This window comes from Esox lucius, chromosome 24 (assembly GCF_011004845.1).
Source record: "Esox lucius isolate fEsoLuc1 chromosome 24, fEsoLuc1.pri, whole genome shotgun sequence".
Lineage (NCBI taxonomy): Eukaryota > Metazoa > Chordata > Actinopteri > Esociformes > Esocidae > Esox > Esox lucius.
Window position 1 is genome coordinate 25495344 of NC_047592.1, and position 26346 is coordinate 25521689.

General features: G+C 40.6%; 1 protein-coding gene across 3 annotated transcripts; it reads left to right on the top strand.

The window, feature by feature from the left end:
* The first annotated feature begins 1704 nt into the window (after positions 1–1704).
* gpr185b (G protein-coupled receptor 185 b) lies at positions 1705–18691 on the top strand. Of its 3 annotated transcripts, XR_002196248.2 has the most exons (6): positions 1705–2344; positions 3551–3671; positions 8617–8825; positions 8960–9246; positions 9938–10780; positions 17165–18691. XR_002196248.2 is itself a non-coding variant. In XM_010866684.4 (4 exons), exons 2-4 carry the CDS (start codon positions 8619–8621, stop codon positions 10521–10523), a joined length of 1080 nt encoding a protein of 359 aa, XP_010864986.2. In that variant the 5' UTR covers positions 1705–2344; positions 8617–8618; the 3' UTR covers positions 10524–15953. The 3 variants fall into 3 exon arrangements, 1 of the variants encoding a protein (XP_010864986.2); XR_002196247.2 differs by lacking the exon at positions 3551–3671; XM_010866684.4 differs by lacking the exons at positions 3551–3671; positions 17165–18691 and having other exon boundaries at positions 9938–15953.
* Positions 18692–26346: the final 7655 nt, after the last annotated feature.

A 26346-nucleotide genomic window follows, 5' to 3' on the forward strand; every position in this document is an offset into this window, starting at 1 on the left:
ACAAATACCTGTATACTGTTGCCAATAAAGAAGTGACAGCTCCCGCTCCCGCTCCCGCTCAAATCAAGCAGTGACTATGGTTCTGAGGCTCAAAAAAAGAAAAAAGCGTTAATGGCGACAAACATTTTTACGGCATTAAGCATTTTTTATCATATTCGTTTATGCTTTTATTTTTAACAGCCCTAATAATAAATACATGTTTTTTCATAAACATGATCAAACCAACATAATCTCAGCCTTTTTAAACTGCACCAAACCAAATGAAATGCATTCAGGCAGCAGGAAACCTAGCGGCTATGACATCTATCTGGTATCTAGTATCCACATTGAATCCCAAGTTAGCAATGGGGTACATTTGTTTTTTGTCCCTGAACATAGTTGGTACCTATAATGACTACATCTCTATGACTGAGACGGTCTTATAAATGTTTAAAATATTCATGTAAAAGATGATATATTTAAGCAAATTATACAACTTTGCATAGCTAGCTGCATATTAGCTGCCTATTTTAGGGTTAATGTTAGGGTTATGGTCACACGTTTTGTATTTTAATTCATGATGCAGAAGAGTTAGTTAGGCAGCAGTGTCTTCCAGAGGCAAATATGAGGGTACCTTTGTCATGTGGGCAAAACAAACAAAAACACACACATTCCCATGTATTCCAGTTATACGCTGTGATTCATATAAGCGTGTGTGTGTGTGTGTGTGTGTGTGCTTTGACATACATCATTCAAAGTTAAATATAGTCTGGTGGTACTATTTGACAGGAATTGCTCTTCCATAGATTCATACACAATAGCCACTGCAGAGGCACTGCACTGCTGAAAGGCATGTGATTCAGGTAGAGAGGATCTCTATTCAGGTAAAAATAGGGAGGGGAGGAGAGTGAGCACTCAGGAGGGAATGGACAGGAGTGGAAAAAAGGAGAGGGGGATGACAGAGCAATGTGTGGGCCGAGGAATTTCCTGCACGAACGTTGTGATGTAATTGTGTTCATGAGAGTGAGCAAGCAAGAGTTATATATGAGGGACCATAGTTATTGCATCCTCATAAGCCTTGACAAGACACAGACCTTAATAGTCAAGAATCTCGCCATGGTTACCTATGCAGTTAATATACAACTAATTAATCATTGCCCAGTAACTAATGCAATATTTCAAAGAAGGACAATTAAAACCATTTGAATACTTAGCTATCACATGGATTAATATCCTTTTCATAGAATACATTATATGCATATACAATGAATGGAGGGGTTATAACATTTGTAAATTAGTGGGGATTCTTGGGATATGAAGACCAATATTTAAATGAGTCTCTCTCACACACACACACACACACACACACACACACAAATGCACCTTTCATATTATATCTGTCATATTACAAAAATAGTGCAAAATAGTTCACTATATATTATAAGGTAGTAAATTGCAGGCAGAAATTATGGGTTTGTAAATGATGCAGTATGCGGGATTTTTGCACGAGCTGCTGGAGAGGGATTGCGTGACACCAACCACAAAGTGCCGACTCTTAATGACAGAGAAAATGCAGAAATAGGATGCAGCATCGTTTTGACGTTTTTCTTGACGTAGATACGTTTTTGATAGCAATTAAACAGGATACTGTTTACAAATTCATGTTTTTATTTTTTGTAATTTAGAGATCTTTTCAATGGATTGGTGTCTTTGTGGCTGTTTTCAGCACGGTTGCGCACTTGATCATGACTGCGTTGGTATGAGAGAAATAGAAAAAGCAGGCCTATGCAGCGCAGTAAAAGTCTGTCTGTCTGTTTGACTGTCTGCACATCCGAACGCACCACATCGACCTTGAAGTGTGCGTGTGTCTGTTTGTGTGAGCTTAAGTGAGTGTGTGTTTGTGTGCGCGCCCCCTGTATGCGTGCGTACCAAAGCCGGAGATCGAAGGACGATTTCGCAGTGATATCCCCACGTTCTATCCCCCTACCTGGCACCGTTCTACCCATCTTAGGGAGTCGTGTTGTTTATTGAAATAGGAGAAACCGGATTTCATTATCAATATTTTTTCCGTGATTCACAGAACCCAGCGACACAGCATGATCGTATAGTGGGCTTCTGACGTCAACAGGGGAGAATCATCGAATTGTCAGAGCGACCAATGAGCGGTGCGCATAGGCTTTGGCCGGAGGAGAGCGGCAAGCGGCAGAGGCGGTGAAACTGCCGACAGTGTTGAAGGCATGCTAAAGAAGGAATAGCGGCTGAGGACCCCACCGCACTCCTCAAGGACTATTCTACAAAAAAAATAATACAGATTTGTATTTCTTAGTCCAGCTGCGTAAAAGAAGGATAAGGACACAAGTATCAGGTAATTACTTTTTAAAATTTCTCTCGTCTATCTCTGTCTTTGACGTTGCCTTTCGCTCCTCTCTCCACCCCCCCCCTCCCCACCTCTTGCTCGCTCTACAGTCACGGACTGCGCTGGGGAAAAGGCGATGCAGTCTAATGAAACTGGGATATTGTTTGTTGTGGGTAGGTGCGCCAATGGGCTGATGCAGTGTCTTTAGCGTATCGATGCGTTTGTTGTTGTGTTGACTGATTGTTGGCAACAAACAGCAACAAAAAACTATAGACTTGAATGGAAACCATCAAAAAGAAATTGCTTGCGGGTTTAATGACCTTCTCAGTCCTTTACAGTGTGTTTGTGTGTGTGTCGTGTGTGTGTGTCGTGTGTGTGTCTGCGCGCGTGTGCATGCGTGCGTGCATGGGAGACTGGGAGGGGAAGGAGGGAGGGAGGAGAGGATAAATTTGTGAATGGAGCTTGCTGGCTTGGCGCGCGCTGGCGGAGTTAAAATTAGCTCGGTGATTTCTGTCTGCGCAGCGCGTCAGACTCTAGAATCAGAACGATCTCGCGGATTTTAAGCGCTGCACGCCGGTCCATCTTTTGGATATTTTGAGATGATAACCATTGTGCAGATTTTGCATTGACTGGAAACAAAAATAATAATAATAAAAATGAGCGTTCTTTCTAAAAATAAAAACTGCAAGGTGATGGCACCAAGCCTAAGAGGACTACTCTTATTCTGTCACATATTTCTGGTAAAAATATAATATATATTTTTCCATTTCATATGCAGTTTTCATGCTTACAATTTTGTATTTGGGTTATGCTATTTATTGTAGTGAGTTGGAAAAAAAGAAGCAATTTCAAGGTGATTCAATGCAGTATGAAGAAATGCCATACGTGTTTGTGTCTTGCCTCAATACATTAAACTAGCAGTTAACATTGTGTTATTCTCGACATATTGTTTTCTGCATTGTAACCTATCCATATTGTGGTTGTATTGGGTCTTTACATTGTCAAATGAAACCAATGAGTGTGAATAATGTATAGACCTACAGATTGAGCAAATAGGATATGTATGCAGGCTACATGAAGGAGACATTACAAGAGAGTTAACCTACATTTTGTTTGCTTCTCCAGCATTTATGGTATGGAAATAAAAATGTTGACAGGTTTCCATCTAAATAAGACCAGTAAGTAATACAAATGTTTTCCATTACCATGTTATAGGGGATATCGGCCAGGACCCAAACCACCCAGTTTATAAAACTGTTTTGCATCTGTATTACGGCTTCATGATGGTTCCCAAACAGGGAAAACCTGGTTGCCAAAAGCTGCATTTTCAATAAGGGTGTGTAGACTTTCCATATCTATGGTAGATATAAGTATGACAGTATGTACATAGTATTACAAAATATACATGTATTATAATTACTGAATGTATTACAGTACAGGTGCTGGTCATAAAATTAGAATATAATCAAAAAGTTGATTTATTTCAGTAATTCCATTCAAAAGGTGAAACTTGTATATTACATTAATTCATTACACACATATTGATATATTTCAAATGTTTATTCCTTTTAATTGTGATGATTATAACTGACAACTAATGAAAATCCCAAATTCAGTATCTCTGAAAATTTGAATAATACTTAAGACAAATATAAAAAAAAGATTTTTTGAAAAGGTTGGCCAACTGAAAAGTATGAACATGAAAAGTATGAGCATGTACAGCAGTGGCTCCCAACCTTTTTCAGTTACTGTACCCCCAAAAATAATTTGTACTGCTTGGAGTACCCCTGAAGTACCCCCTCATGTTCATTTCACTAGTAAGTCTATGGTGTCATGAGTGTTTTCAAGTACCCCCTGTGGAAAGGCCAAGTACCCCCAGGGGTCCTAGTACCCCTGGTTGGGAACCACAGCACTCAATACTTAGTTGGGGATCTTTTTGCCTGAAGTACTGCAGCAATGTGGCGTGGCATGGAGTCAATCAGTCTGTGGCACTGCTCAGGTGTTATGAGAGCCCAGGTTGCTCTGATTGTGGCCTTCAGCTCTTCTGCATTGTTGGGTCTGGCATATCGCATCTTCCTCTTCACAATACCCCATAGATTTTCTATAGGTTTAAGGTCAGGCGAGTTTGCTGGCCAATTAAGAACAGGGATACCATGGTCCTTAAACCAGGTATTGGTAGCTTTGGCACTGTGTGCAGGTGCCAAGTCCTGTTGGAAAATGAAATCTGCATCTCCATAAAGTTGGTCAGCAGCAGGAAGCATGAAGTGCTCTAAAACTTCCTGGTAGATGGCTGCGTTGACCTTGGACCTCAGAAAACACAGTGGACCAACACCAGAAGATTACTTGGCACCCCAAACCATCACTGGAAATTTACACTGGACTTCAAGCAACGTGGATTCTGTGCCTCACCTCTCTTCCTCAAGACTCTGGGACCTTGATTTCCAAAGGAAATGCAACATTTACTTTCATCAGAGAACATAACTCAGCAGCAGTCCAGTCCTTTTTGTCTTTAGCCCAGGCGAGACGCTTCTGGCACTGTGTCTTGTTCAAGAGTGGCTTGACACAAGGCATGCGACAGCTGAAACCCATGTCTTGCATACGTCTGTGCGTGGTGGTTCTTGAAGCACTGACTCCAGCTGCTGTCCACTTGTGAATCTCCCCCACATTTTTGAATGGGTTTTGTTTCACAATCCTCTCCAGGGTGCGGTTATCCCTATTGCTTGTACACTCTTTTCTACCACATCTTTTACTTCCCTTCGCCTCTCTATTAATGTGCTTGGACACCCAGCTATGACTTTTGTGTCTTGCCCTCCTTGTGCAAGGTGTCAGTGGTCATCTTTTGGACAGCTGTCAAGTCAGCAGTCTTCCCCATGATTGTGTTGCCTACATAACTACATTGAGAGACTATTTAAAGGCCTTTGCAGGTGTTTTGGGTTAATTAGAGTGTGGCACCAGGTGTCTTCAATATCGAACCTTTTCACAATATTCTAATTTTCTGAGATATTGAATTTGGGTTTTTAATTAGTTGTCAGTTATAATCATCAAAATTAAAAGAAATAAACACTTGAAATATATCAGTATGTGTGGAATGAATGGATTCATTATTCAAGTTTCACTTTTTGAATGGAATTACTGAAATAAATCAACTTTTTTATGATATTCTAATTTTATGACCAGCACCTGTATATACACTACCGTTCAAATGTTTGGGGTCACTTAGAAATGTCCTTGTTTTTGAAAAAGAAAAGCACATTTTTGTCCATTAAAAATAACATGAAATTCATTGTTAGTGTTCTTAATGGCTATGGTAGCTGGAAACGGCAGATATTTTATGGAATATCTACATAGGACCCATTAGTACTACATTTACTAATGGGTGAGACCCATTATCAGCAACCATCAGTCCTGTGTTCCAATGGCACGTTGTGTTTGCTAATCCAAGTTTATCATTTTAAAAGGCTAATTCAACATTAGATAACCTTTTTACAATTATGTTTGCTCAGTGGAAAACCGTTGTGCTGATTAAATCAGCAATAAAATGGTCCTTCTTTAGACTAGTTGAGTATCCGGAACATCAGCAATTGTGGGTTTGATTACAGGCTCAAAATGGCCAGAAACAAATAACTTTTTTTAAACTCTGTCTATTCTTTTTCTGAGAAATTAAGGCTATTCCATGGGAGAAATTGCCCAAAAAACTGATCCTGTACAACTCTGTATACTACTCCCTTCACAGAACAGTGCAAACTGTCTCACTAGAACAGGAAGAGGAGCAGGAGGCCCTGGTGCTCAACTGATCTAGAGGATACATTACTAGACACATTAGTGTCTAGTTTGAGAAACAGACGCCTCACAGGTCCTCAACTGGCAGGTTCATTAAATAGTACCCGCAAAACACCAGTCTCAATGTCAACAGTGAAGAGGCAACTCTTAAGATAGATTAAGATGGTCAAAGAACACAGACCCTGGAAAGGGGAAGATTGTCCATAACACTTTGGATCACAAAGAAGAACTTTAGTGAGATGCTGACCAAATGAAAATATTCTGGAGGAGTGCTGGATGCCATCTGTCAAGCATTGTGGAGGCAATGTGATGTCTGGGGTTGCTTTGGTGATGTTGAAGTGGGAGATTTGTACAGGGTAAAAGGGATCTTGAAAGAGGAAGTCTATCACTCCATTTTGCAACACCATGCCATGTCCTGTGAAAGGCACTTGATTGGAGCCAATTCCCTCCTACAACAGGATAATGACCCAAAGCACAGCTCCAAACTATACAATAGCTATTTAGGGAAGAAACAGTCAGCTGACATTCTGTATATAATGAAGTGGCCAGCACTTTCACCGGATCTCAACACTATTGAGCTGTTGTGGGAGCAGCCTGACCATATTATGGTGCGTAAGAAGTGCCCATCAAGCCAATCCAATTTGTGGGAGGTGCTTCAGGAAGCATGGGGTGAAATCTCTAGAATGCCAAAGTCTGCAAGGCTGTAATTGCTGCAAATGGAAGATTCTTTGACGAAAGCAGTTTGAAGGACACTATTATTTCAATTAAAAATCATGATTTCCAACTTTGTCAATTACTAATTCCTATTGATTTTGCTATATTTCCTATTTAAACTAAAAATGTTATGTATATTTTCATTGAAAACTAAGATGTCTAAGTGACCCCAAACTTTTGAATGGTAATGTATTTGTATTATTATTATTACAGAATTGACTGTTGTTAGTACAGAACATACGTGTTAGTATTACAGAATATATTTGTATTAGTGTTATAGAATATACAGGTATTGCACTAGAATATTTGCTACTGTTTGGATCAGTTGGTAGAGCATGGTGCTAGCAGCGTTCAAGGATTGTGGATTTGTATCCTGCTATAACCACCCATAGAATTAATGAATGCATGGCAGATGCTTTGGATAAAAGCATCTAAATGCAAAGGCATATTATTTTCTGCTATCTTGATTGGATGGATGCTGTATTCTAATTAATATGTGAAAAGTTAATTCAAATAGCCATCATACTCAACCTATATCCCTACACCCTGCCTTTGTTTTCCCCTTGCCTGCAACTCTATACTCACCTTTATCTCACCCCCCGATTTTAGGAATGCTTGAGATCCTCAAAGAACCTCAGGGTTTTTTTTCTCAAAGAGCCACTGCAAGTCTATATTTCTTATTTACACTTTTGGTTAGTTGAGGGTTCCCTGGAGGACTCTTTAGTAGCCTAATGTAGAAACAGGTTCCTGGAGGAACTCTGGAGTGAAGACATGGCTTATTAGGGCCACCTGTTAGAATACATTAAAATCCTCTTCATTTATGTTGTGTTGTTATATCATGCTGAGGTTGGACACTGACACCTACAGTATGTAGCTCCATTGAGCCAAACAGAGGTGTGCCTAACTAGTAGCTTCTATGGAACAATATTAACATTTTCATTTTAGAATATACTTTGTGTCCTAGTTTGGTCTAGGCCGCTGCTTGTGGTGCACATATAGCATACTCCTGAACAGTGGAGGCCTTTGAACCTTTAAGTGTGGGGAATGGGTTCATATTAATGTCTGGACTGGAGTTAATGGAATGGAGTTTAACTCAATAAACCCAGTGACATAGCATTCCATTTCATCCATTAATATAAGCCCATTATACTCAACTAAGTTTCACCAGCCCCCACTGCTGCTGCAGGATAGGTTCAAATCCAGCCCACTCCTCTTTCAACAAATACATTATCCTGTATCGTTCTGCGCTATCAAATACAACAACAAAAATTACCTTCTCTAAAGATATCAATACATATCATATACTATTTGTATAAATATTGTAGCAACATTTTAATTTGCAGTGTACAAAATACTTAATGAACAGGAACTACATTTACACTAACAAGTGGTCAAAAAGTAGTCTGTTAAAGCCATGCCTCCAATCTGAAAAATTGCAGCATCTCCAGTGTAGTATTAAATAGGTTGAAATTGTGCAGGGCTTCAATGAGGTGTTACTCAAGAAACCGTATTGAAAGGTTCTGCCAATATGGAACATTTTAAAATCTCCAGTTGTTCTTCCAGAAGTCTTTACTTTAAAGCGTTTAGCATTATGTACTAAATTACCTATATTTCTCGGTTTGGTATCTAGTTTAATTTCACTAAAAACTTTTCTGCAATGGTGTCCCAACGTCTTATGAATACAGCCAACTCTTTCCCTTTTCCTTTTTCCTCCTACTTTTCCTTCTCCTTTTTCTCCTACTTTTCCTTCTCCGGATTCTTTTTTCCCCAAACATCCTTCCATTCAGATATGATCCTCTCCCTAGCTGCAACCATGAGCGGTGGTGGCATCCCCCAGAACACTACTTCCACTGCAACCTTTGGCCCTTCATCCCTGGACCCCTGGCTTGACCCTTACCCTGACCTGCCAGGGGTCAACTCCTCCTCCTCCTCCTCAGTTGTCCCCGACCTCACCTCCGCATCCAACCTTGACCTACGACCTTTGAACTTACCACAGGTTAGTCATGAAATCATTCATTTTTCTGCAGTTTTATATTGTTGATTTCGTATTTTTTTCTCTCTGTAATTTAGTGAAATATGTGGTATTTTTTTACTTTAGGCTTTTTGTTTTCTTATTGTTGTCATCAACAGGACGTCAGTCCATGGGATGTGGCCTTGTGTGTCACTGGGACCGTCATTTCCTGTGAGAATGCGCTGGTCATTGCTGTCCTCTTTTACACCCCCACACTCCGAGCTCCTATGTTCATTCTGATTGGTTCGCTGGCGTTTGCTGATCTCCTGGCAGGCCTCGGACTCATCTTGAACTTCATCTTCACCTATCTGATTGAGGGGGAGGCTGTGACCTTGGTTTCCACAGGGATACTCATTGTGGCGTTTTCAGCATCCATTTTCAATATCCTGGCAATTACTGTGGACCGGTACGGTAACACTATCTCCTTTTGCTGTATTTCTTATTATTAGAATTTTAAGTTGACCTTGGTGACTGATCTTGGATCAGTTTTACATTGTCCCTGCTTATGGTACAGGTTAAGATCAGGGGATAGCAACCAAGCAAGTTTATGTATATAGCACATTTCATACATAGAAGCAAGTCAATGTGCTTTACTAAGATTTTTTTTTTATACAATAGAATAAAAACAAGTACTAGAATAAAACAATATTCAATATTCTACCAAAGATAAACAACTATAAAACATCAAATAATAAAATAGAAATAGAATAAAAAACAAAAGATAACTGGTAGATTCTGTAATAGATTCCATTAGGATGCTATAAAAGCTGTAATGCTAAACTGTGTGGTTAAGTTTAATTGCTCAGTCATTGGTGTGTGAAGAGGGTTTTTATTTTTATCTTCTGGTAGTTTATTCCAGTTGTGTGCAGCATATAGTATAGTTTGGAATCTGGGCTCTAATAGCAAACTGATCTCTGGGAAAAGTAGCCAAAAAGGATTGGCTATACAGTAAAACTCCCACTTATCTCCAGATGGACTACAATACTGAATCTAAAGTCATCAGAAAAAGTAAACCATAAAATGGAATAGGGAATGTATCAGTCAGCAGCATATTGAAAACATGGACTGGACTAACGTTCGTATTTACTACATTGCAGGTACCTGTCGCTGTACAATGCATTGACCTATCACACAGAGCGGACAGTCCTCTTCACGTACCTGATGGTTGGACTCATCTGGCTTTTGTGTCTGATTCTCGGAGTCCTTCCCGCACTTGGGTGGAACTGTCTAAATGATGAGACTACCTGTAGCGTGTGCCGACCGGTCACGAAATCCAACGCTGTGGCCCTTGCTGTCCTATTCCTGTTGGTGTTCGCGCTGATGATGCAACTCTACCTTCAAATCTGTCGAATTGCGTTCCGCCACGCCCAACAGATCGCAGTGCAACATCAGTTCCTTGCCATTTCCACCACCAAAGGAGTCCAGACACTCTCTGTAATTCTCTGTGCGTTCGCCATGTGTTGGTTGCCATTTGCCATGTATTCCATCGTGGCCGATTCCTCATATCCTGTCATTTATACATATGCCACAATTCTTCCGGCAGCATGTAATTCAGTTATCAATCCAATCATATACGCGTTCAGGAACCCGGATATACAGAAAGGCTTGTGGTTGGCCTGCTGTGGATGTGTGCCGTCAAATCTCTGGCTACGGCCACGGGCCAGGACCTCCAGTGATGTGTAGGAAGCATGGACATACAGCAAGCTTGATTAACTGGTCCGGAGAACGTTGCCAACCCAGGCCATTGGGCAGATACAAATGTCAAGCCCTGGAGAAGGATTTTGGGTGCCTCCAACTAGACATCCACTGATGTGGGGGTGTTTAGGTTGTCAGAGAAAAGGGAATCCCTCCCCACCACCTTCCACTCTCCAGGGGTTTGGTGACATCAAGAGTCAAGGCAAGATAGTCCTTTTGGACCTCCGACTACGTATGGGTTTGAGGTGAGGTTCTAAGGTTACCACCAATATAGGTTCTATTTGCTTCTAAGCCCTCCAAACAACCAACATTGTTCAGGTTTGGGATATGTTGAGGTCAAGAATTAAAGGGGACAGTCACAGCAAGATCTACGCCCTCTTATGACGTCCAAACAACAATGTACAGGTTCGGGGTAGAGGCCTGCATCGGGGCGGTTGCCCGTTGTTCTCCATGGGGGAACTGCAAATAAATAACAAATTTTTGTAACCCATGAGTCAGCTTGCGGTTCAGAACTATTATTTTGCGTATCAAAAACATTATTTGTTTGAGAGATCGGATAGATAATCAGCTACAACGCAGTAAGGAAATGGATCAGAAACGGCCCCCTCCCACACGGGAATAGCATCCATTGCTAAGTAGCCGAACTAGCAACGCTACTTTTCTAGCAAATTGTTTAGCTCATGCAAAAATGGGTAGTTAACATAACTAGAACAGAAAAATTGAAAGTTTGTCATAAGTTCATGAATCACCATGCACAAGTGAAATCCTTGTTTTGGAATTGTGTGGTGTTTCGTCAACAAGAACAACATCCCGGTTAATTGTGGACGGACAGCCTACAAAAAGTGGAAGCATGTAGGCGTGTGGTATTCGTTTGCATGAGTGTCCTGTAAATAGCGTTGTAAGTTACATTAAATCAAGATATTGAAGTTAAGAATATGATAACATTAATTATATCTGGAGGCATTTGTGTTTTTTTGCACTTTATGCGGGTGGTACGGGTTGGCTAAAACAAAATCTGTCCATGTGTTGGCTGTCTGGTGATTCTCAGAACAAATGTAGCCAACACGGTCAAAAAAACTGACCCGTGCAGGAATCTAGTTCAGAGTGTGGTGAGGTCAAGGTTTGAAGGTTACCACTGAGATCTACGTCCTTATATGATCTCCAAGCAAACAACAATGTACAGGTTTCCAGTCGTGAGGCAAGAGTGTGGTTCAGAAGTAATCATCAAGGCCCACCTTTTACTCGGACAACCAACAATGTGCAGGTTAGGGGATTGTTTAGATCTAGGTTCAAAAGTCACCACCAAGGCACTTGAAACTTCAACCAACCAACAATGTACAGTTGGTCAGGTCAAGGTTGAAAAGTGACTATCAAAGCAAGATCAACCATTTCACAACACCTCCAGTGATGTAGGTTAGGGGTGTAGTGATGCCATAGCAAGGTGCCAAGGAGAAATGTAACCAAGCCACACCAGGGACTTGACCAGTTTTGGGTGGTGTTGGATGTTGTCCCCTGAGAATTAAGCTGAAAAATGTCTGACATGTAGTCACCTGATTCTAGCCTTACTGGTTAGAGCCGTTGTAGGTTGCAGGAGTCTGACAGTCAGAAGCTAGTTAAACACATACTGGCCTCTACAATGCTTGTAGCTCAGAAGGTGAGCATGAGTAGTTGTGGGGTTGTGTAAGAGTTCAATGGAAAGTCACAAAGACTAGCGGCTAAGTACGCTGTCGTGTTGGGTTAGGCTACTACAACCTTCTATACTAAGTATGCTGTCGTGTTGGGTTAGGCTACTACAACCTTCTATACTAAGTATGCTGTCGTGTTGGGTTAGGCTATTATAACCTTAAAGTTTTCAGTCTGAGTTGTTTTTGAGTTGTCTTTGATTTTTTGGGGGGGGAGAACTGGTTTTTAGTTAGAATCCTTAATTGTTACATACATTTTCGGGGACTTACTACTGCTACAGACATTTCTACCCAATCAGAAGCCAAAATAAACCCTTGGTTTAAATGTTAAAAAGCACTGTATAGCCTTAAAAACCTTTGAAAACTATGATTTTGGTATTGTGGATGGACACTTCTGACATCCACTCTGTTTTGACAGTTGTTACCAAAATTGTGGAGGGTGATCCCTTTGTTTTTCTTTTCAATGAAGGATTCTAGCTTTAAACTACAGTGCCAAAATGACCTTGTTGCTAATTATGACTGTATAGAACACCAATATCAGATTTACAAAGTCAAACAATCATTATTTTTCCTGGTTATTTGTAAACCAGGTGGGGGGGGGGGGTATACTCAATCAACAAAACAAGCCCTATTATTAAGAAATGTGTGGTTTGTAGGCCTACATAAGGTGGGTGTAAAATTACAGTACATTTAAGTCATTTAGCAGACTAACCCATTTTTCTTTAAATTCCTGCATTAAGACTGAACCCTGAATTCAGGTTTCAAAGGCCATGCTCTACCACCAGAGCCTAAAATTCCTAGTTGGTTTTAATGATCATGGTATAAGGTTACAGTTTCAGAAATAGTACATCTGAAATATTACAAAGAAAACTGTGACTGTCCAAAATACCAGTTTGTTGAGAAAAAACAGATCTACTAGATGCAGATGTATGGTTAGATTTGCATTTTGTCCCTAGCTGGTTAAAGTGGAATGCAGGAGTGAGGTGATTACTCCAGCAGGCCAGTGATCATTCTACTCTTGGATAATTTATTGTCAGTTTTAATCATTAATAAAAAGATCTGGCATTGATAGAACGAGAAAATCTGTGTGAACACGATCTTGCCAGACACTGTCAGAGTGGGGACAATATGTATTAGATGATGGCTTTGGGTTTTCAAAGGCTTTGGTAGCATTCCATCATGGCAATATTCTACCGAAGATAGACATGGAGCCAGATAGCCCACCAAATGGATAAATGTGAAGCATCAGGTCATACATTCCGAGTGCCAATATGGTGATCAAGCCAAGTGGCTCAGCAGTAGAATGGTGCGAGATGGAACTAGCCCAACGTTTTAAAGTTTTTCCCTAGGAATGAAACATCTGATATCAGTGCAGTTTTGAAAAACACACCAGAAAGAGAGACTTTTACACACATCAATATTATCTAATAGAATTTAGAAAAAAAACACTCTAGAACCAGCCAATATTGGTGGACGGATTGATGGATGATGCAGAGGAGAGGAAATTAACAGAACAGCGTGACACGAAACCAACAGTACACTGAATATACTATCCATATGTAAGACCTATAGCATACCAATCATTTTCTGTATGATACCTTGCTCCAAACCACATGCTGCTCTCTGGGTCTGTATCTATGCTTATGTGCAATAAAGAAGCTGGCATGTCTTGGCCTCTGCACAGATCAACAGTTTGACAGGGTTAATTAGGTTTTTGCTACAGGAGGTGAGACGAAGCGGAGGGAAAGGAGACACCAGGCGTGAATGAATGAGGCTCAGGTGTTTAGTAGGAGAAGGAGAGGATGCAATTAGGACTATTAGGGTTTATTAGGAGAAGGAGAGGATGCAATTAGGACTATTAGGGTTTATTAGGAGAAGGAGAGGACGCAATTAGGACTATTAGGGTTTATTAGGAGAAGGAGAGGACGCAATTAGGACTATTAGGGTTTAGTAGGAGGAGAGGATGCAATTAGGACTATTAGGGTTTAGTAGGAGGAGAGGATGCAATTAGGACTATTAGGGTTTAGTAGGAGAAGGAGAGGACGCAATTAGGACTATTAGGATTTAGCCCCGCAGAAATCTATATGTCACCTTCTTAAAATAATCTCTGTATGGATTTTGTGACTTTATTTACTGTATGCGTAATATAAAAACAAAAACTGTAAAGACTCCCATGGCCTGTGTGCTATGTGACATTTGATAGGTCAAATGAAAGCTGGCTGTTTTATGAGGAAAGAGTTACATAATGTATAGAACTGAGCTAGAGATTGTATTTTTAAAGTCGTGGGCTAGTAAAAAAAATAAAAAAAGGTTAATGGTTTGATTCACAGAGCTAACAAGACAATGAGCTGCTAAATGACTAAAATGTTAAGACATTATTATAAAGAAAGGAAATGCAAATTGTACAGAAATATTGGCATTATTGATGTGTCGCTGTCACCATTCATTGACTAAACGCTTCTACCAAAAATAAATACATTTGAAAGTGAAAAACCGAAATATTACAAACTCCTTTCAAAACGGCGCATGCAGGGAGATAAACTTCATAGGACAATTACGTATGAAAAAATGTAATTAGTGTTTTGTTTCCATGGTTTTTCTACTCAGAGTACTTGCAGTTGCGAACAATCACTCTCGTCATTAGTCCAAGTCGCAAATGGCTTTCTACCCAGTGCACTATTTTTATCAGAGCTGAATGGGTCCTGCAAAGTAGTACACTGTATGCATTTTTTCTTTTATAGGTTCTTAGTCAAGCTAGACAATGAATGCAAACCCAATTCCTACAATCCCTTGAAAATTCTGATTTTGCAACATATTAACCTTTGTCCTTATTGCATATTCAACTATGATGAGCTATGTCCCTGCAATAATGTTCAATGTATTAGTAGTGGATAAAATGGCTCTTACAGAGAAATCACTGTCAATCTCTAAAAGACTGTATGAAAAATATAATCCCTTCAAAACAAACTCACCAAGTTCAACAATCAAATACAACAGAAGGAACTTTCAAGGTGTCCTGCCACATGTCAGCAGAAACTATCATTTAGGAGAACCACATAACCAGTTACAGATCAGGATATCACTAAGATTACGACAATATTGTGTTGCTGCAGAAGACAGCAGTTTTCATTTGCTGTCAACCCCATCCCTTTTCTCTTAAGTTGTATTCACTAGGAACCAAATGTTTTCTTATAATATTTCCTCAAATGTCATTTAATCCCATTTGTGAATACACCACTCATGCCTAATGTACGGCGGGGTAATGACCTAGCACTGTGTGTGTTTGTGTGTGTCTACCCTTGGTTCATATTGACAATAATGTATTTTAACAGGATGTAACGAAGAGGCAAACTTACTTTAAACAGAAGAGATTCAGGCTCTTTTCTCAATGGGCTGTAGCATGTCTGAGACCTGTTCATTTGGAGCTGCAATGGAAAACATTCAAAAAAAAAATTGCTAAAGAAAATGTAAGCATTTCTTGTTGGGAAAGTCTAGGCTGTATACTTTAGTTTCAGACGGTTTGGACCTAATGATGATAACCGGGTAATGATGGCCAAACTAGGCTTCATTTGCATTATTTTAGCAGCAGGATATTATGCTGGCAGCACTCAGATTTTCTTTATCACAATAAAAGCCAGCATTGAAATGTATTCGGTGATATAGTTAACAATAAAGTCTGTAAAAAATAACAGACACAAGCAATATTGGAACGGACATTAAACATAAAATGTACAGACTAGATTGTTAACTATACTGCCATATATATTTCAAAGATGGCTTTTATTTTTATTAAAAAGAAAGTCTGAGTTAGCGCTGCTAGCATAATATCCTGCTGCTAGAAGAACAGTAATGAAGCCTCGTATGGCCATCACTACAACCAGGTGATTCTTATCAATGTGACATTCAGTGAGTACCTTGACTGGAAAACAATCAGTTACTTCAATTGGATAATTGTTAGATTAACACAGAACAGAAAACTACTACAGACAGTTTGGCTCTCTGGGATTAAAGCTTGACTCTCTGATGTATAATCATGCAGCAAGATGGGCCATACATACTCTGGCAGGCCTACCTATAGAAATACATTCCATTTGTTGTATTTCTATGGGCTCACCACTGTCTCTTGAGGAGTGTGACTATTTTTCTTATGCAACGCTGTACAGAAACCTCTATTTTTATATTCGTCATCAGGGCATGAGTTTAAACAAACGTGGTTGTTACAAATTGTGTGTGTGTGTGTGTGTGCGCATGTGTTGTTATTATCTATGGGAAAATATTTTCTTGAATCAATGTGTGATGGATTATTCTAAAAAGTGCCATATTTCTTACCTATTTCTAGTGTCTTAATTTTGGTTGATGTATTACCTGTAATTAACATGTGTATGTCTCACATACTTAAAGGTAAAGGCATGTCCAAGCTATCAAAAAAAGGCCTAGAAAAAAACACGATAGCCTATTACAAGCTTAGAAAAAAAATAAAAACCTATCACGTCTGCTCGTGTAGAGATGATATGTGAAAAACACTTGTAAAGAAGACCAGGACGGAAGAGTACTGAAATTCTGTCTAAAATATTAACTAAATATGAGCGGAATAACTGCAATCAGGGACCTTTGTGGCCACAAAAGTGTACCCATAATGTTGTTCTGTGAATAATATTAGGGAATACAGAAGTAACCTAAACGCCTAGGCAATATTCACCAGAGTAGAGCCAAAATAAATGTGCCATTCTAAGAGCACTTTGCCAAAAACAGAGCTAGGTGTAATTTATACCAATAAATGTCTATACATATGTAGTGTATCTAACTTAAAAGCCAGATAGAATATGATATGTATCAAACCATTATACAGAGACCAGACAAAGCAAGCTGGACTAACAGAAAAAAAACTGACATAAAAACAAAGGTAGAAGAGTCACATTGAACGTCAAACTGTGTACTTGGTTACAGATGATGTCACTGCTGAGAAGAGAAGACAAAAAAAGGTAATTTCAAAGACCCTTCCTGCTTGCGTTACAAATGGCACCCTATTCCTTATAAAGTGCACTACTTATAACCAGGGTCTGGTTAGGGCTCTGGTCCAACGTCGTGCACTATTAGGGAATAGGGTGCCATTTCAGACTAATCCCCTTTCTCTGTAACATTTCACAAATCCTACCCCAAAAAAAATCTGTCTCCAAACTATAAATAGCCAGCTGAAAGTGAGGGAGGGAAGGAGCTAGAGAGCGAGCAAGGAAGGGAGGGGGGAGCAACTTGATAATCCTTTTCCTTGCAACATTAGACAAGCCTCTGTCTCTTCATCTCTCTACTCCTCTCACCGTCTCCTTATCTCTCCTTATCTGCCCTAGTCTTACTACCTTTCTGTTCCTCTCCCTCTATTTTTCATTCTCTCCTCTCCGGCAGATTTGAGGTCTGTGTAAAGCTGGATTCGGTTTGGAAGGTTTTTGCCGCGTTACAAACAAACCCTTCAAAATCAAAGCCACCTGCACTTAAAATAAAATGTGTGTGCGTGTATCTAAAGAGTCTCAACTCTTTAGCCTAGTCCACTACGCAAAGCGCTTTTGGCACTTGGAAAAGCACTAAGCTATTTATATCCCATTCATGAAATGTTGTAAAATGTTTCAAATGACCTGTCTGACCTTTTTTTTCTCCTGCCACTATCCTCACGTGCAATAGAAAATATTTATCGGTACCTGAGAGCTAAATTGACCTGGGACCATCTATGAGATTTCAGTGTTTTTGGTGCATTGTTGTTATATTTGGGGCAAATAAACCTAACTTCAACCTAAGCCATGATCTTTTATTGAGGCATTGGTGCTGGAGACTATGGGCAAATTCCCCTACTCAAACAGTGCATGCATTAATCAAATGGGTTTGCCCTGTGCCATTGACTAACAGGTCTCTAGATGATATGAACTGATTTCCAGACAGGTGAAATAATTAACCAGATATAGTTCTGTCAGGCATCTGCAACGGGAAGACAACGGAACGTTCATGGAAATTGGGATCTGTCCCTGTATAATAAGGAAGTCAAGCCCTGACCAAGGGATGTTGATTATACTGTGATGTAACAGCTAAGATGTTGTCAATGTTTTTATTGGCTATGTTGTAAATGACATCCCATTTCCAATCAAGTGCACTACTTTGAAAATATGAGTAGACTGTGCAAGGATTCGGTGAATATTTGTGATGCTGTCTGAATCATGTTTTTATTTTTGTGGTGTGAAAAATAAATGTAATGATGACAAAGTACAATGCACTTTATGGTTGAGTTCTAAATGGCACCCCATTCCCCATATAGTGCACTACTTTTGAACTGAGCCTTATGGGCTCTTGTCAAAAGTGATGTCCCACACAGGGAACAGTGTGTAATTTAGAAGACACTTTACAAGCGGGACAGGTTATAAACGTTGCACTGGAAGAGTCGAATGTATAATCATATTATCAAATTATTTATTTTTACTATTGTAAACACAAAAAGACTGAAATGATGAAACAAAAAGAGGATCATTTGCCAAATAAACGGATTTAAAAAAAAAAATTTGGGGTGTGCATGTTGTGGTTGCTAACTGGCACATTGCATAACAATGTTATGTTGATTATGTTTATGTGCTGATATTGTACACTATCTGATGTGTTCCTGTATGTGTGTGTGTGTGCGTGTGTGTGTGTATGTGATGGTTTGTCACTGAGAATGTGCCACGTATAAAGATGATGTTGAAAGTATAACATCGGAGCCCTGAGGTAGCCAATCATTTTCACAGGGGGGCCACATATGTTGATATATTTTCACAGAGGGGGCCACATATGTTGATATATTTTCCCAGAGGGGGCCACATATGTTGATATATTTTCACAGGGGAGCCACATATGTTGATATATTTTCCCAGAGGGGGCCACATATGTTGATATATTTTCACAGGGGAGCCACATATGTTGATATATTTTCACAGGGGAGCCACATATGTTGATATATTTTCCCAGGGGGGGCCACATATGTTGATATATTTTCACAGGGGAGCCACATATGTTGATATATTTTCCCAGGGGGGGCCACATATGTTGATATATTTTCACAGGGGTCCACATATGTTGATATATTTTCACAGGGGGGCCACATATGTTGATATATTTTCACAGGGGGGCCACATATGTTGATAAATTTTTTTGTTTGCTTACACAAAATGGCCAACTTGGTTAACTGGCATTTACATTGACATGTATTTATTAGAAACAGTATAACTACGCATATGTTATGTTTTGGATGATAATGGTAAGAATGAACAGATGATCACAGACGCAAGCACGGTTTCATACTATAATTTTAACACAATAGAAAGAGCTTCCCCCAAATAAGTATCACGCATAATCACCCATAATCTGCGTTCATAACAAAGAATCCAGATCAGATTTTCAAACCTCTAATCGGCCCAGATTAACTGGCCAAGGTGATCAATTGGTTAACTCTACTGTTGACATAAAAATATAGGCCATCAGGCGCTGCCTCTGGTCCCCAATGGTACCCTGTTCTCTGCACTACCTAGGGTCCCTGGTCATGTGCACTATAAAGGGAACAAAAAAAATCACACCTCGTCACTGAATGTTCCTGCAAGATGGGTGACAGAGCGAAGGTATAAGAGTGGGAAGGAGGAGTAGGGGAGAGGGAAGGAGGAGTAGGGGAGTGGGAAGGAGGAGTAGGGGAGAAGTAGACAGAGGATGGGGAAAGACCTCACAGGAGTATGATCCTCGTCACGATCTGCTCATCTTCATCCTTTTCCCCTCCCCTCATGTCAGTGTCTACACATTCTGTCTGTTTCTCATTATTCTGAAGACAAGGGGGTGAATTACACAGATACACACGTTTTAATATCCTTGTGAGGACACCTAATATTATCTCCATTCAAAATCTCTATTTTCTCTGGCTGTAACTCCAGAAACCTTACTAAACCAAAATGAAAATATGGCTTTATCTCATATCATGTTTTCCTTGTTTAAATATGCTGGTGGGGATTTTTGGTCCCACACATATAGTCAAATATGTACACAAACACACAGATTTTGAAATAAGAAATGTGACAGCTAGTTATAAAAGGATGCAGCTCTCTATTACAATGTTATGATGCAATGTTTACCACCTGAGACCTGAGCTTTGGTGCTGGAAGCCTAAAATGTCCACATATGTGGACACTGGGTTTCAGGAGGTTAACCCAGGTGATCGTGGGAGAGAGCAGCGTCGGTATAAATAGCTCATATGCATGTATACATAAACTGAAACACACACTTACAGGCTAAAAGTGAGACAGAGCGAGAGTAGAAGAGAATTCCACTGCTGGCCAGACTGAGTGACCTCAGCAGAGGTTTCTTATGGAGTGAAAGAGCGCCACTGTGTGCCCAAATAAAGAAAGTGCAAGTGCCATAAGAAAATATGCAGGCAGAGATCAATGTTCCCTCTCATTTTTGTGTTACTGATCAAATGGTTGGTCCCTTGAGCAGAAATGTTAAGAGTTGGATACATATAGGTACTTTCTTTATGCTCAGATCAAATAGCACCTCTTCCCAATTGCATCTGTCACGTTCACAATGACTAGTTCTCAGCAGGGAACGCCGTAGAGTAAACAATCAGTTTTGAGCACATGCAAAACATCTCATCTTCTCACACTCATTGACTTTAACTAACAACGTCTTCTCCCGTTTTCTGATTGACTCAGAGCTGGCATTTAGCTACTAGCGACTCAACAAGACAATATGAGGCGTTACAGCAGTGGCACAATGCAGTGATTGTAAACTTTCTGACCTCTTCTTTACAATTAACTCCCTTCATGCCGTGTTTTGAGGACCACCCACAGCTAGCAGCTACAGTAGCATTTTGTACTTTTTGATTCGATAGCCGCTTGACACCAGCTCAGAGCAAATCAGAAAACGGGGAAAAAATTGTTAGTAAAAGTCAATGAGAGTGAGGAGAAGACTGTTTTTATTGCAAATGTGCAAAACTGATCAACTACACTGCGGTCCCTGCTAAGAGGTTGACGCAAGATTATGTGGAGGTCCTGGGCTGGTGTGGTTACTCGTGGCCTGCGGTTGTGAGACCTGTTTAATGTACTGCCAAATTCTCTGAAACGCCATTGGAGACGGCTTATGGTAGAGAAATGAACATTAAATTCACAGGCAACAGCTCTGGTGGACATTCCTGCAGTCAGCATGCCAATTGCACATTCCCTCAAAACTTGCGACATCTGTGGCATTGTGCTGTGTGATGGAACTGCACATTTTTGAGTGGCTTTTTATTGTGGCCAGCCTAAGGCACACCTGTGCAATAATCATGCTGTCTAATCAGCATCTTGATATGCCATACCTGTAGATGTAGATGGATTATCTCGGCAAAGAGAAGTGCTCACTAACACAGATTTAGACAAATTAGTGAACGATATATGAGAGAAATAGGTATTTTGTGTACATAGAGCAAGTCTTAGATCTTTGAGTTCAGCACACGACAAATGGGGGCAAAAACATAGCTTTTTAAAAATGAAAACATTGCTTTTATAATTTTGTTCAGTGTATGTGTATATACTGTGATGTCCTTCCCACTCTGCCTATGACTGTCCTTTGTTTTCTCCTAGCAGCAGCTACAAAATAAGATAATTGTATTGGCTTATTGTAGTGGTCCCTTCAGACTGATCTTCCTTGACAATACCTGTTAATTATCTTTCCTCCATCACCTTTTCCATGTCTTTACTGTGTCACTTGCCTTCCCAAAGTTTGAGTAAATCTTTTCAATAGTCAACGCATTCAATTATTTGATTGAGTCTCAATGAAAATACAAACTGACAGGTGACAAATTAAACGAAAACTTTATGGAGCAACAAATGCATAACAAAAGCTTATGCTTCCATTCAGGTGTAATGCATTACACAATTAAGCAACATCTATCATGCTCTGTGGCATGTATAAAAACGAAGGAAATCTAAGAAGAATTTGAAAGAGGGTTCATTATAGGGTATCTTCCATGATGACAACGCCCTCTTCCACAGGGCACGAGGGGTGAGTATGAAAATGTGAATCATTGGCTGTGGCCTTCGCAGTCTCCACATCTCCACTCATTTGAACACCTATGGGAGATTTTGGACCAATGTTTTAGACAGATCTCTCCACTACCTGTCATGGAAATTCTTGAACTGATGTATACTTAGTCCTATACATGTATAAATGTGTTACAAATTAAAGGTATGGAGTCCCCATGTTTAGGTAAGAAAAGGAATGTAGGAGAGGGGGATCTGGTGTTTAGGGTCATTATTGACTGGTATCGGCAGATTATAGGGTTACTCATTAATAAACCCATCTGTATAAAGCATCTGTTGTCTGTCTGGAGGCTGTAAGACCTCTCCCAAAGTTGAAGAGGTTACCTGTGTGGGGAAGGACAGCCTGCCCATCGTGTAAAGCCTAGGTAGTAATAGAATGTGTTCTATTGAGTTAGGTCAGCTGTGCAGCAAATTACAACAACCCTTTTAACTGTAATAAATGTTTGTAATTTAGACACTCCTCAGATTATTATTCTGTAAGCTTTTGACGCGTCTCTCTATTTGCAAATAAACTGTTAATTGTGCCAAGAGAATTTTGTCTCTTTACGGAATTACCATCACATACCATAACCATCATCTTTTGTAAGAATGGAGTTACATCCCTGGCCTGGTCCAGTGCTCAAATCCTGGTCAAAGTGCTCAAGTGCGAGTTACTGAGACCAGAGTGAAATAAACTATAGTTTAATGTTGAAGAGGAATTTTGTCATCACAGAGTTTGCTGTCTATTTTTCAATTTTTTAACTAAATATTTCCATATAAGTTTCTAGACGTGGTTAAATTATCAAGGGTGTATTCATTTTGATGGACAAAACTTTAGTTGCAAAACGTTTTGTCAAATTGAATGAAATTGGAAGGGACCTATTTGAATTTGTCCAATAGGAGAAAAAAAAGTAAACTGATTCTATATTTAGCAGATTAAATAGAACCCAAACATGGCTGTAATGAGAAAACAAGCCATGAACCTCAAACCAAGCTGCACCCCCAGCTCCCCTACATCCCATGGTTACGGATTCAAAATCTACCTGCCATTCATGTTGTCAGGCAACAAAAAAAGAAGCAAATATGCTGTGTAATTATTCCACAAGAATGAAAGCACAGTGAGGGAAAAAAGTATTTGATCCCCTGCTGATTTTGTACATTTGCCCAGTGACAAAGAAATAATCAATCTATAATTTTAATAATCAATTTATAACATTTTTGACATGCATTTTTCTGGATTTCTTGGTTGTTATTCTTTCTCTCACTGTTCAAAAAAACCTACCATTAAAATTATAGACTGATCATTTCTTGGTCAATGGGCAAACGTACAAAATTAGCAGGGGATCAAATACTTTATTCCTTCACTGTAGCTTGTTAGATAGAAAGTCAGCTAATGTAGCTAGACAGTTAAAATTGACATTATATGTCATACATGTAGGTAGGAAGGAGCCAGTAGTAGGGAATTCGAACAAAAACTGTTTTATTAGCTCAGGGAACAGCACACACTGCGTGTAAAGGAACTGCATACCACACAGTGTATAGGACATAATCAAAAGCTACTGTGTACAATTCAGCCCATAGCAATCAACACACGTAACATGAATTCATTAAGCACAAGGACAAGGGAGCAGAGGGAACAGATATACACACAATCATAACGGAATAGGAAACAGGTGTAATGACAAGACAATAACAGTCCGGGGTTGGATTATGGAAAAGGGGGCGGTGGACCAGTGACGTCGAACGCTGGAGTCACAAGGGGCCAGAAGGGGGAGCTGGTACAGAAGGAGGGTGAAACCCACCAGAAGAACCAGCTATTTTGGCCATCTGCCTCCACGCTGCATTTCTTTTGTTGGCATGTCTGTATGAAAATAGTGTGCAGTACAGTGCAATCTTACAGCTCAGGGAATCCCATCTCTGCTACTATTATTTTCATCCACCTTTTCAAAAAGGGTGTGGGATACCTGGCAGTGTGAAGCTGGCATAAGAAGCACAGGAAAATAGAGCTCCCCATTATAATATGCAAATTTCGCAAGACGGAGTGATAGCCAACCAGAAAATGTTTGTCTGTTCCTCCTGTCCGCTGTATTGGGGAACATAGGGGGGGAAAATAATCATTGGGGTGTCTGGATTTGTATGATGTTCAAAAATAAAGAAAGTGGTCAATGGTAAAGGTTGTTGGTGTACCTGGTCGGTTTAATGAAGACGATCAATGCACATTTATTTAATAGGCTACATCATGATGAAATTCATAAACCGTAGCCACTTTCCCTGCTTATAGAAAACTTTGAATTAGGATTAATTAGGTTGTTTGTCATTAACCTAATTATCATACATGCTTACTTACGTGCTCAAATAAGAGGATGGCCATCATAATACTGCTAGCTACATAAGCTAGTCAAGGTAAACCTCTTTTGTAGATATCAAAACCACAAACGTTTTTGAACAGACATACATGCCACGCGAAAAGCCCAAATGCCTAGTGAACACCACCTATTACACACTGTCCAAAAGGGGGGGGGGGGGGGGGGGCGGCTCAATTCATTCAATGAATGGAAATGTGGCGAGCGCGTGGTAATATGTTGTGGAGCTCTGCCCCAAAGAGGGGTTCACTCCTAGTGGTTTACATGCTAAAATGCACTGAGCTCAGCTAATCAGGGCACACCTGAGTGATGGGCACACTATATAAGTGAACTGTGCCCATCACTCAGTCCTCCCCCGGAGTGTCTGAGTTGTGCCCTCCATCCATGTTGGTGAGGAGAGAAGCGCTCCTCTTACTTCAGACAGGAGGTGGTCCATTCCTCGGCATCTGCTTCTGCGGGCTCATTGGGGGAGGACCTATCTGAATATAAGCCTGGGGATAAGGAGAAGACCTGACTTCAAGACCTGACTCCTTTGATCCAGACTTGGCCCCCTCTTCCACTTCGGAGGTGGGGAGAGACGGACGACGCTGACTCAGACTCTCTTGGTCATCTCTTAGGTCTGAGGTTTTCAGCCTCATCGAGAGAGTGACCTCTTCCTCCACAACTTCATGGCCGGGGGTCCGTGGGCGGAGCGGGTGAGCGAGGTGGAGCTGGCACCCCCGTCCCTGCCTGGAAGGTTCCTGGCAGGCACCTCTGTTGGTGAACGCCCCTGCAAAATCGTACCTCCCTTTCACCAAGATGGTGGGGAGAAAGGAGGCGATCAGTCAGGCAACTCTTAGTCCGGAGCAGGCCCTGGATGTGCATTTCCTTCCCGAAGTGGGCAAGTGGCAGTTAAAGAAGCCCGTCCTGCCCACTCAGAAGGATCGCTTCACAGCCAGCAACCAACAACAACAACAATAAAAGCCAACAACGTAGCACAATTAGCTGCGGTTGAGTCCAAGATGACTACAGGAGCACTGAACCTCTCAGCCTCTGAGACTGGGGAAGTCTCCCATATGATGGGGATGATCTGTTGCAATTATATGGTTTGAGGTTCAAATTGTGACGCGCAGATGAAAACATATGAGATGTTTCCTTTTCAGCACCTACCAAATGTGGACAGCGGCAGACATGATTAACCTCCAATCAGGCTGCTATTATATATGGATGAGACACACCTCTTTTTGCTCTTGTTCTTGCGACGGTGTTTGTTTGTGGCTCTTCTCACAAAGTTTGATTGTTTGTTCGTTTCATCTTCCCCTTCCCCAGTTATTAGTATGTAAGATAATAGGGATTAAAACCCAAATGTATTCTACTTAAAAGTGACTCAACCTCTTGACATGTTTGTACACCACATGATCCTCCATCTCAACCAAGCACACGCTAATTACGTCGGGCGGGCGGGACCCAGCTGCACCTATGGCTCTCCCTTACCTCCGTTGAGAAGAGGCAGAGGGCCTCTCTCTTGAACGCGCCGTTGGTTCCAACTGGTCTCTTCGGCGACGCAGTGTGTACAGTGATGGAGACCTTCAGGCATGTGAATGAGGACAAGGAGCTTTCCTGGCACCTCCTGCTGGCCAAGCCTAGCTGGGTGCCTCTGCAAGACGTCAACACAGATGCCAGGTGGTGGCGTCAGCGGTGACTTCTCTGGTATCTTCTCACACTGCGGCGCCAA